Source organism: Aquarana catesbeiana, linkage group LG01 (assembly GCF_042186555.1).
Source record: "Aquarana catesbeiana isolate 2022-GZ linkage group LG01, ASM4218655v1, whole genome shotgun sequence".
Lineage (NCBI taxonomy): Eukaryota > Metazoa > Chordata > Amphibia > Anura > Ranidae > Aquarana > Aquarana catesbeiana.
This window is the reverse complement of record NC_133324.1, coordinates 254670646-254686709: the sequence shown is the minus strand read 5'-3', so window position 1 is coordinate 254686709 and position 16064 is coordinate 254670646. Positions and strand designations below refer to the sequence as shown.

Genomic DNA, 16064 nt, shown 5'->3' with positions numbered 1-16064 from the left:
AATGATGGAAGACTTTAACTGAGAAGACTGGTGGCATTTAGTAAAAGAAAGGAATTACTGTTGAGACTGCTCTGGATTAGAGGTGAGTATGTTTTTTTTTTTTTTTTACAGGTCTATTCGTTTTCATTATTTTTCCTAAAATGGTCACATGTGGCCAGAATAGGGATTAGCATACACAGATGTCAGATGTAGAAACAGTTGGCTTTCAGGGAAACAATAGAACACCACTGCACATGAAAAATTATTATTAACAGATAATGCTTTCTGACCACAGTTAACAGGTTGGATGAAAGGTACAGTGCAATAAATATACTTACAGTAGTTAAACAGTACATACTGTATCTACTGGGCCTAGTCTATACATAAGATTCAAGTAGAGAGAAAAATGAGGACAAAAGAGGGACAGAGTTTTAATTCCAAAAGCAGGATTGTCCCTCCAAATGAGGAACCATTGGTATTTGCAATGGTTCTGATTTAGGGGAATAGCAGTAAAGTGATGTGTTATATGGCAAACATATTGATAATTCTAAGTGATCTCTGACAATCAAACTCAAACTTCCAACCATGCACTCCAGATCCTTCAAAAAAGCTTCATACATGCATGCCAGAAGCAAAACAAAAATGTCCATGTACATTTAGTGTCCAGTCCAGAAATGTATACTAGCCCTTAATGTGCTAATACTGTTTTCAGCGCCCCTCTGCTGTACTCTGATTGGTTGGCTGCAAGCACCCCACACCTGTTCAACATTTCTGACAAAGCAGGTGAAGAGAGAATCTCTTTTTTTTTTCAATTAAATAATTTTTATTGATTTTTTTTGAAAGATAAACACTTATGACATTATCATTACAAGAGAGCATCTCTAAGGATAGCTTCATGCTGTTAACCACAAACCACGTGTTACTGCAAGGAACAATAATAAACGGTACTCTGTGTGTGCATACTGGTGCCATTTATTTCAATATAATTTAGAATGGCAGTGAGTGCTGAAGGACCTCGCGTAACTGCACCACAACACACATGGTGCAGATCTAGTTTTCCTTTTGTTGCTGTGCATTGGCAGCCTAATCTAAGTGAGCAATAGTAGCAGTGAAGAAAAAAAAAAGAATAAAAAAAAAAAGCAACTCCTTAAAGTGTGTCAACCCAAAACCTTTATTCAAAACTGGACTCCAGGCAAACAGCTAAGTTTTTAGTTGAAATAAAACTAAATACATTGATTTTTGTGATACAAATAGCTTTTCCAGGCAGCAAAGTCAGGTTGGTGACCTAACATTTCTCTGCTGCAGTTAAGCAATACAGAATTTAACCTCCCCACCCTCAGTATGTGACTGGACAATGAAGACACAACAGTAGAACAACAAACGCTTCTGAAGATTCATGAGAACGTTTCTTCCAAGCTCTTATGCACTAAATCATAACTGATTGACTTCTGGTTCTGAGTTCTATTGTACAGGTAATTACAAGAGGCTAATACCAAGTCAAAATCAGGTTCTTTCACTAGTTACATTAAAAATGCATTTAATAATTTTTAGTGAACATATTACTGCACTAATTGTTTTTTTTTAAATATCTGAAAAGGCCTGGATTATTTCTCAAATGTACATAATATACCTGTAACTGGATACCAACATTTCTAGGTAAAGTTGATCCAGGGAATATCAGATTGCCTCTCGGGGGATCAGGAAGGATTTTTTTCTCCCTGCTGGAGCAAAAGTGGTTCATGCATTTTTGGGGTTTTTTGCCTTCCTCTGGATCAACTGTAGGCATAGGATTGTGTATGTGTATATGGGATTGAGGGTCGGTTCACACATGGGCAACACGACTTTAGCGCGACTTTGTACCGCGACTTCAACGCGGCTTCAGCGCGACTTTAGCGCGACTTCAGCGCGACTTGGGTAAATTACGAGGCGACTTGAAGTCGCCTCCATGACAGGCGACTTCGCCTGTGGCCAATCACCTCTCTGGGAGGGAGGGGGGGAGGGAGGGGTTTTCTCTGCAAAGTCGCTTGACTTTACAGAGAGATCCGACTTGCAGGCGACTTACATTGAGTTGAATGGGTACAAGTCGCCTACAAGTCGGATAGAAGTAGTACAGGAGTCTTTTCTGAAGTCGGAGCGACTTCAGTAGTGTCAATTAAGACGCTCCCATTGCCTACCATGTTAACCTAAATGCAAAGCGACTTGGGGCGACTTGGGGCGACTTGAGGGCGTACAAGTCGGATCCCAAGTCGCCCCAGTGTGAACCGACCCTGATTTATTTATTTATTTTTATTTTATCCCATTTTATTGGTTGAACTAAATGGACTTTTGGGTTTTTTTTTTCAACCAGGCTAACTATGTAACTATCTGGCATAATATGTTTGGCAATGTCCCTTCTGTATAATCTTTTTTTTTTTTTACTTTAGTATTGGCAATCTGCTAAATCTTTCAAATTGTATCTCTTGTTGTAGGAACACAATGCCTGACCACTTCAAAACAGGTCCAGGGGTATCGGGGTAGCGGGTGCGGCCCTACTGCACAGGGAAGCAAGAATTGTTGCCCAGAGTTCTGATTAACCACTTTAAGACCAAGCATTTTCTGGCACTTTGTCTACATGTAAAATTCAATATTTTTTGCTAGAAACTGACTTACAAACCCAAACATTATACAGTAAAACCTTGGTTTGAGAGTAACTTGGTTTGAGAACGTTTTGCAAGACAAGCAACGTTTTTTGATAAATTTTGACTTGATATACAAGCGATGTCTTGATGTACAAGTAGTGTCAAGTCACAACTGAGTATAAAAGAGAAGAGAGGCGCCTCTAAGTTTACCCCAGACGCCTGCATACTTAGATGTGCCTCTTTTAATCATCAACCATGCGAGTTGCTAATAGTTATACCTTCATAAAATGTAACCATATTGCTACACTTATGCCGTGTACACACAAGCGGAATTTCCGACAGAAAGAGTCCAATGGACTCATCGTATATTCCGACCGTGTGTATTCCCCATTGGACTTTTTCCGTCAAAATTTCAGACGGACTTAGATAGAGAACATGTTCTATATTTTTCCGACAGAACAAATTACTATTAGAAAAAACGCTCGTCTGTATGCTGTTCCGATGCACCAAAAACAACGCATGCTCTGAAGCAAGTATGAGACAGAAGCTATTGGCTACTGGCTATTGAACTTCCGTTTTCTAGTCCCGTCTTACGTGTTGTACGTCACCGCGTTCTGGACTGTCGGAATTTGGTGTGACCGTCTGTATGCAAGACAGCTTGAGCGGAATTCCGTCGGAACTCCGTCGGAAAACCCTTCAGAGTTTATTCCGATGGCAAAACCAGTCATGTGTACAGGGCATAAGAGGTGCCTCTCTTCTCTTATATACTCTGTCGCCCCTGCTGGATTTTGCTTCTAATCCCTTGTGGAGGCTTCAATTTGTGGATGGTCATTTTGTGGTTACAGAACCTATCACATTTCTATAATCTTTTTATATGGACTATAAACTGAAATACCCATGAATAAATGGTTGTGGAACGAATCATCTGAGTTTCAATTATTTCTTATGGGTAAATTTGCTTTGATAAACAAGTGTTTCGGATTACAAGCATGTTTCCGGAACAAATTATGCTCGCAATCCAAAGTTTTACTGTATATATTTTTAATGCAGAAACCCTAGCGAATAAAATGGTGGCTGTCGTAATTTTTTATGTCACACTGTATTTGCTCAGCGGTTTTTCATACCCAATTTTTGGGGAAAAAGTACACTTTTTCATTTTAACGCACAGAAATGCAATATATTACCCAATTGTTTAGAAGAATATAAAAGAAGATGTTACGCAAAGTAAATAGATACCAAACATATCACGCTTTAAAATTGTGCACACCAAGGGTGAAAAACGGCATAAATAGGCAACACTTTAAAAGCCTTACCACTTTAAATTTACACAGGAGGTTTGGTGCTAGCTAGAATTACTGCCCATGATCTGATGTGGAGCTATCGCTGTAATTTCATTTTTTTTTTTTTTTTTTTACACTGGCTCTTTAATTCTTTTTTTAGCTCTGTTATTGACATCACAGGGAATATAAATATCCCCTGAAAAAGCAATAGGCAGTGAGAGGAACTCTTTATAGGGAGATCTGGGGTCTATTAGACTCCAGGTGTCTCTTCTGCCCTTAAAAGCATTTAATCACACCAAGATTGGTGTGATCAAATGCTTTCCCTATTTAAAAATGGCGCTGTTTACATCTGGGGAAACCAGAAGTGATGAATGCTCATTGCTTCCAGTTTCCTATACCATAGAGGTGATCAGAGCCGATCCAGTCTCTAATTATTATTATTATTATACACGATTTATATAGCGCCAACAGTGCTTTACAATTATTTCCTCTATGGTCAGCTGGCAGAATTGTCGGCTGGTCACTTGGGTCTCCCAGTGGGATGGGAGAGCCAGAGAAAGCCACGAAAGGCAATGGGAGGGGGGATACATCCCCACCCGCTGCTTATAAAAACAAGCCAGCAGCTAATTAGCAAACTAGGATTGCTTTTACAAGAAAGCCGACCATTGTCTCTAAAAAACAATACGGGATGATGCCTGCAGCTGCAGGCATCATCCTGGTAGAACCACTCAAAGTCCAACGGCGTACCAGTACGTCGCTGGAGCTAAAGTGAACAGAGCCAATGTGAATTTTACCGCATCTATGTGGAACCTGATGTTTATTATAATGAATGCAAATGTAGTAAAATGTACTTGTGAATTTAACCAAAAAAAAAACAAAAAACTGCATAAACTAAATGCCAAAATGCGCAATACAAATTCAGAAAATTGCATCTTTTGTGGCAATTCAGAAAATTGCATCTTTTGTGGCAATATAAAGAGTAAATCTAGCCTGAAAAAAAGAGAAGATGACTCTAGTACATGGTAAAACAATGTAACTATTTGGATGAGTGAATCTTTTGGAAGCAGGGGAAAAAATGCTGCATTTGTAGCGTTTTTTTTTTTTTTTGTGTGATGGATCTGATCACAGATGTATTGTTGTCTATGGGACAATACAAAAAAAGACCCGTAATGAAGCAATGTGTTCAGAGTCATAAAAAATAAAAAAAAATAGAAAGTTTTATGCTTGAGTGCAGTATTTTATGCATATATGCTTTGCTGGGCTTTTATTGGTTGAACTAGATTGACTTGTGTCTTTTTTCAACCTGACTATGTAACTTATATGAATATATGCGAAAGATGAAACACTGGCAGCTAGTAGTGGATGAAAATGAATTTTACACCATATATAATCACATTTCTGTGCCTGTACATGTGTATGTGCAACATCTTGCATTTTTTTTTTACTCAGGATCTTTCTGGCAGCCTCTGCCCACAAGATAAATGTCTAAATATTGGTAAGTGTTTACATCATTGTACAAGAGGCCGTATCCAGTCTGCTAAGGATCATACAAGTTATTATTTCTAAATTGGGTGGGTTCCAAGACTGAGCAATTCTCTGCAGGTCATACAGATGTACATGTAGATATTCAGGACAATCAAAAACAGCTTAACTGGTGGTTCTCTAAACTTCATTATTCCTTGTTTAAAACAGCGAGAAAAAAAAAAAAATACTGGCAAGTATGTTTGTGTGTGTTGACAGTGTGCAACTCATGCACTTCTAATTAAGTGAAAGAGCTCTTTTCTAGACATTGGAATCAGTTCTCTGCTTGTGAGAACCACATCCGTCTAAATGCTTTAATCCTCCAGTTCACCGGGCAAAGCCCAGAGAGGGCTTGTGAGCTGGGCGAGGGGGGCCGGGATCACTCAATTAAAGCTCTCCTGGAACTCAAGCACGCTGATATTGTAATAAGTTTGTAAGGCCTTTCAGAACAGCCCATGAACTATAAAATCAAGCTGCCTGTAGACAGTGTTCCTCGCTCTCTGCAGGAAATTAATATCGTCCCCTTTTATCTCAATGAGCCATAATCAAGAACTCTCAGCAGCTGTGGTTGGTGTTGGTGGATTCTGGCACAATCACCGCCCTCCAAACAGCAAGCTGAGCTAAAGCTGATCCTAATTCCTGAAGAGTGAGATGCTCTCACAATGCTGGATTGTTTCTCAGGGAAACCTTTTAAAATATTAAGGGGTCCTGGAAGCGAAACCTTACATACCTTTCTTGGCTTAATCTCTTCTTTGCTTTGAAGTTCAAGCACATTCTTGGTTCCCATAAGCCAATCCGGTATCTTATATCCAATAACTGTTGCTGTTTGACTTTGTGAAAACATGCATTGCATAGTATAGAACACTACTGCTGCATTCTCAATGACCAATCAAAGTATCATGCACAAAATTAAACTGATATTAAACACTTGGATTTAGACCCCTTCTACACTGGCAGCATCCAGCCGTTAGCGCCACTCGTTTGTGGCGCTTTTGCGCTGTTTTAGTGGTGCTTTTCGGCCACTAGCGGGACGCTTTTTACCAAAAAAAAGTCCCATTTTGCTGCGCTTTCAAATCGCTTTTCTGCCACTTTGGAAGCGCTGCAATGGGCAGGGCGTTTTGGGAGCGCTATTTACATCGCTCCCAAACCGCCCCAAAGATGCTGCTTGCAGGACTTTTCATAACGTCCTGCAAGAACACTGCCCCAGTGTGAAAAGACACACTGCAATGATTCGGAGGCAGTTTTCAGGCACTTTTCAGAGGCTATTTCTAGTGCTAAAGTGCATGATAACCGCCTCAGCGTGAAAGTAACCTTAATCATGGTTCCGTTATACGCCCCCCCCCCCCCTGTTTTTGGCACTTTTTTTGGAGGGGGGGGGGTACCTGGGTTTGACAAGTACCAGTTCCCATTTTAGGTTGGCGCTCCACCGGAAGTTCCTTCTCCTCAAAACCTTCTGGGGCATGTCACAGGTCCCAGAAGGCTGTGGGATTATTCATAAAGCGCAGTTCACGTTTCAGCAGCCGGCTGCCCACAGTAGACATGCCAGTGCCGGGGACCCAAAAGACCATTGTTCAGCTGAGCATTTCTCTGGACCCCTGGATAGGTAAATGTTTTTTTTTTCAATAAAAGTCAGTGGCTACTATATTTGTAGTTGCTGACTTTTATTATTTTTTTTTTTATAATATAGGGTGAAGAACCGCTTTAAGCAGGTGCCATGCCTGCATGCCCCATGTTTCCTGTTTCAGGGTGGTTCATTCCTTTCACTTGCAGCATCCTATGGAGCTACTTTTGCATGCTGGGACTAGAGTTTTGTCTCCCTATGTCAACAGAAACAAACAGCCTCACAGCCTAGGAAAGCAAGGCCCCCCTCCATTCTTCAAGCTAACAGACTAGCTGGAGACTGCACTGTCCAATGCCAACTCTCTCCTGTGAAGATCAGTTCAGGGAAACGGCACTGAGAGAGCAGGAGCCAGCAGCATTAAAAGTAGTAAGCTGCAAGTACTTGCATAAGAATTTTAACAGAATTTACTGGTGAATGTTTATTTGTGCTCAATGTGTAATACTAATTTAAACACTAGTTTGTTTGGTTAGGGTACACACATCCTACTTTGGATCCTATGAGTTGCTTGATGCATATGACTGTAGCATAAATATTCTAAAGTATGTTCCTTTTATGGTACAGATAAGAAACCTTCAGACTGCTGTATGGTGCATTTTAAAGCTATGTGGGATTGGTTTACTAAAGACAAATAGCGGTACATTTTGGGAAGGGAATTTTGTCCAGAGCTTAGTAAATGTGGTGAAATTTCACTTTGGAATAAATAACCAATCACGTGCAAGAATTTTTTTTTTCTAAATACAGCATTTTTGCTTGTACATGATTGGATGATGAAATTCAGCAGAGCTTCACCTTGTTTACCAAGTTCTGGGAAAAATTCCCATGCAACATCCCTTTCCAAAGTGAACAGTATAGTCACCTTTAATAAATCAACCCTTGTGTGTCTTTTTATATATAGTCAGCACATGTGACTTCTAATAAGACTCTACAGGACAGCACTAAAATACATTGTAATTGCAGCTGAAGCTCATGTAAGTGACAAATGCACTATGGAACATGTAAGGAAAAGCAAAAAAGGGGTGCCCCAGGGATTTTATGGGCTAGGGGTGTAGTCAGAGACAAGAGTATAGAGCGTATATACAAAAATTTATTAATGGACAAAATTCAAGTCTCCAACCAAACATATTGCTATGGAAAATGTAATAGCATGCCATAAGCCACTATTTGTTCTTTAATTTCAGATGCACATTTCCAATCAGCATAGAAAGCATGTTGTGAAAATGCATGGATTTGTATGTTTAAAGTGACACTAAACAATAACCTTATTCTCCAAAAATTACCACTGCACATCCTCTACTTAAAGTGGAGTTCCACGCAGAAATGAAACTTCCGCTGATCGGGTTCCTCCCTCCCCCGGTGCCACATTTGGCACCTTTCAGGGGGAGGGGGGAGCAGAATCCTGTCAAATCCAGGTATCTGTTCCCACTTCTAGGCATAGATCACCGCACTATTGTGCGGTGAACTACGCAATGTCCGGCCCCTCCTCCTTCACCCCCGCTGCCTTCTGGGAGACACGCAGGCCCCAGAGGACAGCAGGGACCATTCAGATCGCGCAGCATGACTCGCGCATGCACAGTAGGAAACAGGCTGTGAAGCCGCAAGGCTTCACAGCCTGTTTCCCTTAGTAAGGGTATTAGTGCCTGCACCGGGAGCTGAAGGACGGCTTTGAGTGAGGACATTGCGGGCTCCCTGAACAGGTAAGTATCCTTATATTAAAAGTCAGCAGCTGCAGTATTTGTAGCTGCTGACTTTTAATTTTTTTTCCCCAGGCAGAGCTCCACTTTAAAGAGAGAGTAAACTTGGTTGATTTTTATCTGTAAATAAGCCTACCTATAGGTACAGTAACTTTCTCCTAAACATGCACCGTTTAGGTGGTATTTACCTTAGAAGCATGCCACCCGTGTCGTTCCTTCAGAGCCCTGTGCCGTAAACAGTGACGGGAGTAATTTCATTGCGGCTTGGCCAATCATACCGCTGAAGCCCGTGAACCTGCAAGGAAGACTGGGTGAAGATGAAATTGCCTACAGCGGTGACAGTGCGCCGCTGGAAGACCATGTTTTCAGGCAAGTCTGTCATAATGTGCTAATATGCGGTGTGGAGGCTGAGAGCAAAAGGAACTGTTTTAAGTTAAAATGTCACTAAACCCAGGACCCTGCATTCACTATACAGTATCTGGTCTCCCACAGTGCACAGAACATGGAAATGCAATAGTTTTAGTAAATATAAACTAAATACCTTTTCTTATCAGCAGTTAGAGCAGTCTTGTGACTTGTATCAGTGTCTGGTTAAAGTGGAGTTTTCCCCTGACCCCCTGTCTGGACAGTGCTGATTGTTCATGTGCTGAATACATGCACTCTCCCAAGAAAAAAATAAAAAAACCTCTCTAGCAATACACACTAAACTGAGCATGTGCAGCCTGACTCCTAATGCTCTGTTCTGTCAGTAGATGGGTTGGAGTCAGTTAAAGAAGGGGAGGATCAGAGAAGACACAGCCTTTTTTACACAATGCGGAAGATTAACCCCTTAGGCTCCACAGTGAGTATAACAAGCATGCTTTACTGCATATACACACTGATTTTACTCTTGTGGGTTTAGTAACACTTTAAAAATACATACTTGAATATAATTTTTTCAACAGAGTGTAGAGTCACTTTAAGCACTTCAGCCCCGGAAAAATTTGCCCCCTTCCTGATCAGACCATTTTTTGCAATTCGGCACTGTGGCGTTTTAATTGACAATTGTGTGATTGTGCGACGTTGTACCCAAACAAAATTTATGTCCTTTTTTTCCCCACAAATAGAGCTTTATTTTGGTGGTATTTGATCACCTCTGTGTCTTTGTTTTTTTTTTGTGCTATAAACAAAAAAAAAAAAAGAGCGACAATTTTGAAAAAACAAAACAAAAAAACAATATTTTGTAGTTTTTGCTATAATAAATATGCCAAACATTAAAAAAAAAAATTTCCCTCAGTTTAGGCCGATATGTATTCTTCTACATATTTTTGGTAAAAAAAAAAAAAAAAATCGCAATCAGCATATATTGATTGGTTTGCACAAAAGTTATAGTGTCTTCAAAATAGGGGATAGATTTATTTCATTTTTATTATTATTTTTTTAATAGTAATGGCGGCAATATGCGATTTTTATCAGGACTGCGATATTGCAGCAGTCAGATCGGACACTTTAGACACTATTTCGGGACCATTGACATTTATACAGCGATCAGAGCTAATAATAGCCATTGATTACTGTATAAAATGTCATTGGCAGGGAAGGGGTTAACACTAGGGCGTGATCAAGGGGTTAACTGTGTTCCCTGGGTGTGTTCTAATTGTAGGGGGGATGGGACTGACAAGGGGAGGAAAGAGATTGGTGTTCATACTTAGTATGAACACACAATCTGTTTCCTCTCCCCTGAGAGAACCGGGATTTGTGTGTTTACACACACAGATCCCGGTTCTCGCTGTGAAACGAGCAATCGCAGGTGCCCGTCGGTCATCGCGCCCACCGGGCATGCGCACCAGGCCTGGGGACACGCGCTGAGAGCGTGCCTGCTGTCACATCTTAAAGGAGCGCCGTACAGCTACGGCGATTTGCCCAGGTGAGTCAACCTGCCGCAATAGGTTGCGGCTGGTCGGCTAGTGGTTAAAGCAGTTTTCAACCCAAAACCAAAAATGTAATATATTGCAGCTTACCAATCACAAGATACTGTGGCTGCAATCATTTTCTTTTTTTTTCTTTATTCCCCCCATTCTCTTTTTACTTGGAGATCTGGCTAGTAATACACCTCCTGTATTAGAGTGCCCCCCACTCTGGATGAAGGAGCACAGGGGACACCTTTGGACAGCAGCATTGTTAGTCGGGGGGGGGGGGGTATATATACTAGCAGATTTAGATACACATACAAACTGAAGCCAAACTCCAGCTTACACTGCAGTTACACAAGCAGTTACAGCAACAGTTTTTTTTTTCCTTTTGGGATAACAGTTTTACATGTATAAATAAAAGCTGATCATTGCAAGTACCCCTGTCAGTGATAAATGGTTTGTATCATCCATCTAACAGATTCAACATAACAAGCTCTCTTGCAGATTGTAAAACAACAGACTTACTGGCTGCATCAGATGAAAATAAAGAGAAAAAAAATGCAGCCATCTCTTCTAAAAATTGTTAAACGGCAATATAATAACTGTTTGCTTTTGGGTTTAATACTGCTTTACACACACACACACACACACACACACACACACACACAGTGTAAAGAATCCTACAATTAGGAGAGGCAATAAACTGAAATGACCCCAATCCTTAATTAGATAATTAGTAAAAGTTTACCATTGCAAGTACCCCAAATAAACCGTGAGGCTCTCAAGTCTCTCAAGTTCCCTGCAGTAGAATGTCATATCTACCGAAAGGAAAAGGCAACAAACACAAGAACTCAATTGAAATGAACCGACCCTGATCACATCTTGGGGCTGTAATCCTGTGCACCCCAGAAAACATGGCCTGCCCTAATCTTGCTGCGTTGACAGGCAGTTTGAAACCCCATAAAATGTATATAGTAACGTAGTGTGTTTAATCCTATTTACATGGACCAGATCATACGACCTGCAGACAGACTGTTTCCTTGCATTTTCTTTTTCAGGTCACTACATAGACAACGCATGTAAAAATGCTAGAAAACATGGATAAGTTCATGTTACAGCCTTATGAACCAATATACTATATGTTACTCTGTAAATCAGCCCATTTCTTTTTCCTATCATTTCCTTTTCCTATCATCCATCTATAGCAGCTAAGTCTGATGTATGGCTGTAGATGGCCAAGCAATATAAGGGGCACAGCTTCATCATATAAATGAATTGTGAATTACCTATAGCTGTAGTTTTTTGTGGCATTTATCTAGCACACAGGGACTCCAGAATAATGACATTTCCAATAATGCTTATGAATTGCAGCCCTTTAAATAGCATGCTTTACAAGTGAAGCTCGTTTATAAGTGCACAGCTAACGGAATAAGTGAAAGTGCTTATCAGGATGGAACATTCAGCTAAAACATTCACCGGGATGCTGATGTGGGTCGTTTCATGCTCTCAGCTACACAACATAAGCAGAATAAAGTGCAATCATCTATGTCATGTTTCTCATATTACCAGATGGGTATAACATTAACTGGACAATCTCATCGCCATCAAAATATACGCCATTCAGAAAACTGAGAACCACAATTCACTTTTTTTTTCTCTTGTCTGTGTTTAAAATATTCTGTTTAATCTTGACAATGGCTCTGGATCGTGCGTCTAGGGGCAGTAAATTTCTTCAGCTCACATTTTTTTTTTTTATAGCGGCTTCCACATTTAATTTGAGAACTTAAATGGGAGTCTTTAAATTCATGAGCAATAAAACAAACTGTATAATAATGTGTAACAATGTAACAAGGGATCTTTACTTGTCTCCCAAAGCAGAAAATGTTCATGAACAATACACCTCCCACCTGCAGTTTGCTGCACAGGTACATTGGGCACATGCCAAAGGCAATGGCGTTCTGGGGGCAGAGAGATACTAGATAGATAGATAGATAGATAGATAGATAGATAGATAGATAGATAGATAGATAACACAAATAACAAACCAGATAAAGGATTGATCAATCAATCGATAGACAGACAGACACAGACACAATGCCTACTTCATTAGGTGCACCTGCCCAATAACACAAGATAGAACACAAATAGCCAATCAGATACAGTATGGAAAGATAGATAGAATAAATCAGAAGTTATTATATCAGGTATGCCTGTTTGTTAACACAAATAACCAATCAGATAAAGGATAGATGGATTGATAGAAAGAATCAGAAGTTATATCAGGTATGCCTTTTTGTTAACACAAATAACCAATCAGATAAAGGATTGATTGATCAATCAATCGATAGATAGATAGACTCGATGCCTACTTAAGGTACTAGATAGATAGATAGATAGACTCGATGCCTACTTAAGGTACTAGATAGATAGATAGATAGATAGATAGATAGATAGATAGATAGATAGATAGATAGATAGATAGATAGATAGATAGATAGATAGATAGATAGATAGATAGATAGATAGATAGATAGATAGATAGATAGATAGATAGATAGATAGATAGATAGATAGATAGATAGATAGATAGATAGATAGATAGATAGATAGATAGATAGATAGATAGATAGATAGATAGATAGATAGATAGATAGATAGATAGATAGATAGATAGATAGATAGATAGATAGATAGATAGATAGATAGATAGATAGATAGATAGATAGATAGATAGATAGATAGATAGATAGATAGATAGATAGATAGATAGATAGATAGATAGATAGATAGATAGATAGATAGATAGATAGATAGATAGATAGATAGATAGATAGATAGATAGATAGATAGATAGATAGATAGATAGATAGATAGATAGATAGATAGATAGATAGATAGATAGATAGATAGATAGATAGATAGATAGATAGATAGATAGATAGATAGACTCGATGCCTACTTAAGGTACTAGATAGATAGATAGATAGATAGATAGATAGATAGATAGATAGATAGATAGATAGATAGATAGATAGATAGATAGATAGATAGATAGATAGATAGATAGATAGATAGATAGATAGATAGATAGATAGATAGATAGACTCGATGCCTACTTAAGGTACTAGATAGATAGATAGATAGATAGATAGATAGATAGATAGATAGATAGATAGATAGATAGATAGATAGATAGATAACCATAAGGACATTTATAAAACTAGTGCAGAAAACTTCCACCTTATTTTCTCTGTTGCCCAGGTTGTACTTTAGGGATAATCAGCTAACAATTGCTAAGGCTGCCATACCTTAAGGACCACTTTGCATCTACGCGTTTCAGAAATGTGCACATTAACGCATCACATGTTACATGTGTTGGCGCATTGAGCCCGCCATTCATTTTGAATAGAGCCACAACATGCGTGTGTTGCAATCCGCTGCAAAGCATGGCAGAGTACTATAGTGTGCTTTGGTAAAAATATTGGACATGTCCTGATGACTTTGATATTTTTATGAGTTGGAAGCCCATTGATTTCAGTATACTGCTTTAATGTACCGCACCCCAGCGCGTGCGATATATGTGTGTGTTAACACATGTGCATTAGGTGCTGGCCAAATGGTCCCTAAAATAAAACTCTGTCTTTTAGTTCTTGTGCAGATATACAGTAAGTGGCTTTATGTTATTCTTTATTGATGCATGCAATGTCCCTGTTAAAAAGAAATTAGTTCTTCTGCTATTGACTTAAAAATCTTTAAACACTTGCACACAAAAAAAGGCAAAAATCCCTTCTACGGGTACTCAGGGCATAAACTTGTAGAAGGGTGTCTTCAAGTGCCATGGGAAAAAAGGCTGGCAGGGGATTTAAACATGCTGAACAATAAGCAGCCTCTTATCTGTAATCCCCTGAGGTCATAGGAAGCCACCAAAGCTTGCCAACAGGAGAACAGGGAACATATCAGGCAGGGATATATACCGCTAAACATCATGTGATGGGACCAGCAAAGCCCACTGCTATCCCAGGCATGAAAACTGTCACTTGTTTTCATCCTTCATCTTTAGGGAGCATTCCTGTCACTCAGATGAGAGCAGATCTGACATCCTTAATGCATAAAAAGCAGAAACTGATTCTGTCTATTACTTGCATCCAAGCCTGGATGATGATCAAGAGAGGGTTTTAAATGTAGCAACATTTTCAATAGTTACTTGCAAAACTTGTCAGTGAAGTGGTTAAATTAAAGTAATAGTGTGCCCAGGCTGGGCAGCATTAAGAAGATCCTGGGAGGACAGGCTTTATACTAAACACCACCTATCAATGACATGTAATACAATTAAGAGGAATCAGGCTTAGGAGCCATTTAGCAAGCAGTGATTGGATGCCTTCATCCCTCTTACTTGGCATGTCTAAGTTCTCCAGGTCCTATCCTGAAGAAAGAGGACCATCCATCACTTACCTCTGCAGAAGAGCATAGCAAGGATGAGGCTGACTAGGGTGGCCAGGCTCCAGTTCCACAATCCTGAGCTGCCCATAGCTGCAGCCAGCATGACCGATCGTCCCATGGAAGGCTTCCTAGTCCCTAGGACCATTGGAGGTGCTCCTAGTCCCTAGGCACGGACCATAGGAGGTGCTCCTAGCCCCTAGGCACGGACCATAGGAGGTGCTCCTAGCCCCTAGGCACGGACCATAGGAGGTGCTCCTAGTCCCTAGGCACGGACCATAGGAGGTGCTCCTAGTCCCTGACCATTGGAGGTGCTCCTAGTCCAGCACAAAGCTTCAACTTCACAGGTATGCTAGCTTCACCACCAGGGAGGGACCTCTTTTACTGTCCATCCTGGGCTGGATGCTGATGACTTCCCATCATCGGATGGAGCCAGGCTCCCCACATCGCTGATGACAGAGGAGGAGGAGGACTTGTTGGAGAAGATGTGGTCTGATGAGAACTTTCTCTATTCCCCATCACCATAGACTGGCCCCCCGGTAGTGTGATCTCAGCACTCAGCTGCACAGGGATGATGGATCCAGGCTGGGGAAGTTGTTGTGCTCAGATGCTGGTGGCCCCCGCTGGCTGCACATCCCTCCCCTGTCTGCTCCTCCGCTCTCCTCAAACCCACCAACTCTCCCCATTTCATAGTAAAAAAGAAGGCGAATGACACGCCGGGCAGCCAATCAGCGACCGGATCGGAGGGCTGGGCGTGGCCTCGTGCCATACTTGTGGATGTGTTCATTCAAACAGCTCAATGAGCGCAGCTTAGTTGGAGTAACCCTTTCATTGCGGGGTGATCTGTAAGGAGATCCCCTCTGGAGGAAAAGAGAAGGGGGGACAGGATCATACTGTGTCATTCTCTGCATATCTGTAAAGCTGGCAGAATAAAGTGCAGAATTGATATCAGAAAGAGAGAGAGCCATTCAGTTTACAGTAAAACAGAAATGATAGGCAAAACATTTTTGTATAGATTTAAAGAC

At 40.4% G+C, this 16064-nt stretch overlaps 1 protein-coding gene across 1 annotated transcript in view; it reads right to left on the bottom strand.

The window, feature by feature from the left end:
• TMEM132C (transmembrane protein 132C) overlaps positions 1–15724 on the bottom strand; it is a 921872-nt gene extending 906148 nt beyond the window's left edge. The window contains exon 1 of the mRNA XM_073627978.1: positions 15055–15724. Within this exon, the coding sequence (XP_073484079.1) occupies positions 15055–15187 (133 nt within the window). The 5' untranslated portion in view covers positions 15188–15724. The remainder of the gene's footprint in view (positions 1–15054) is intronic.
• Positions 15725–16064: the final 340 nt, after the last annotated feature.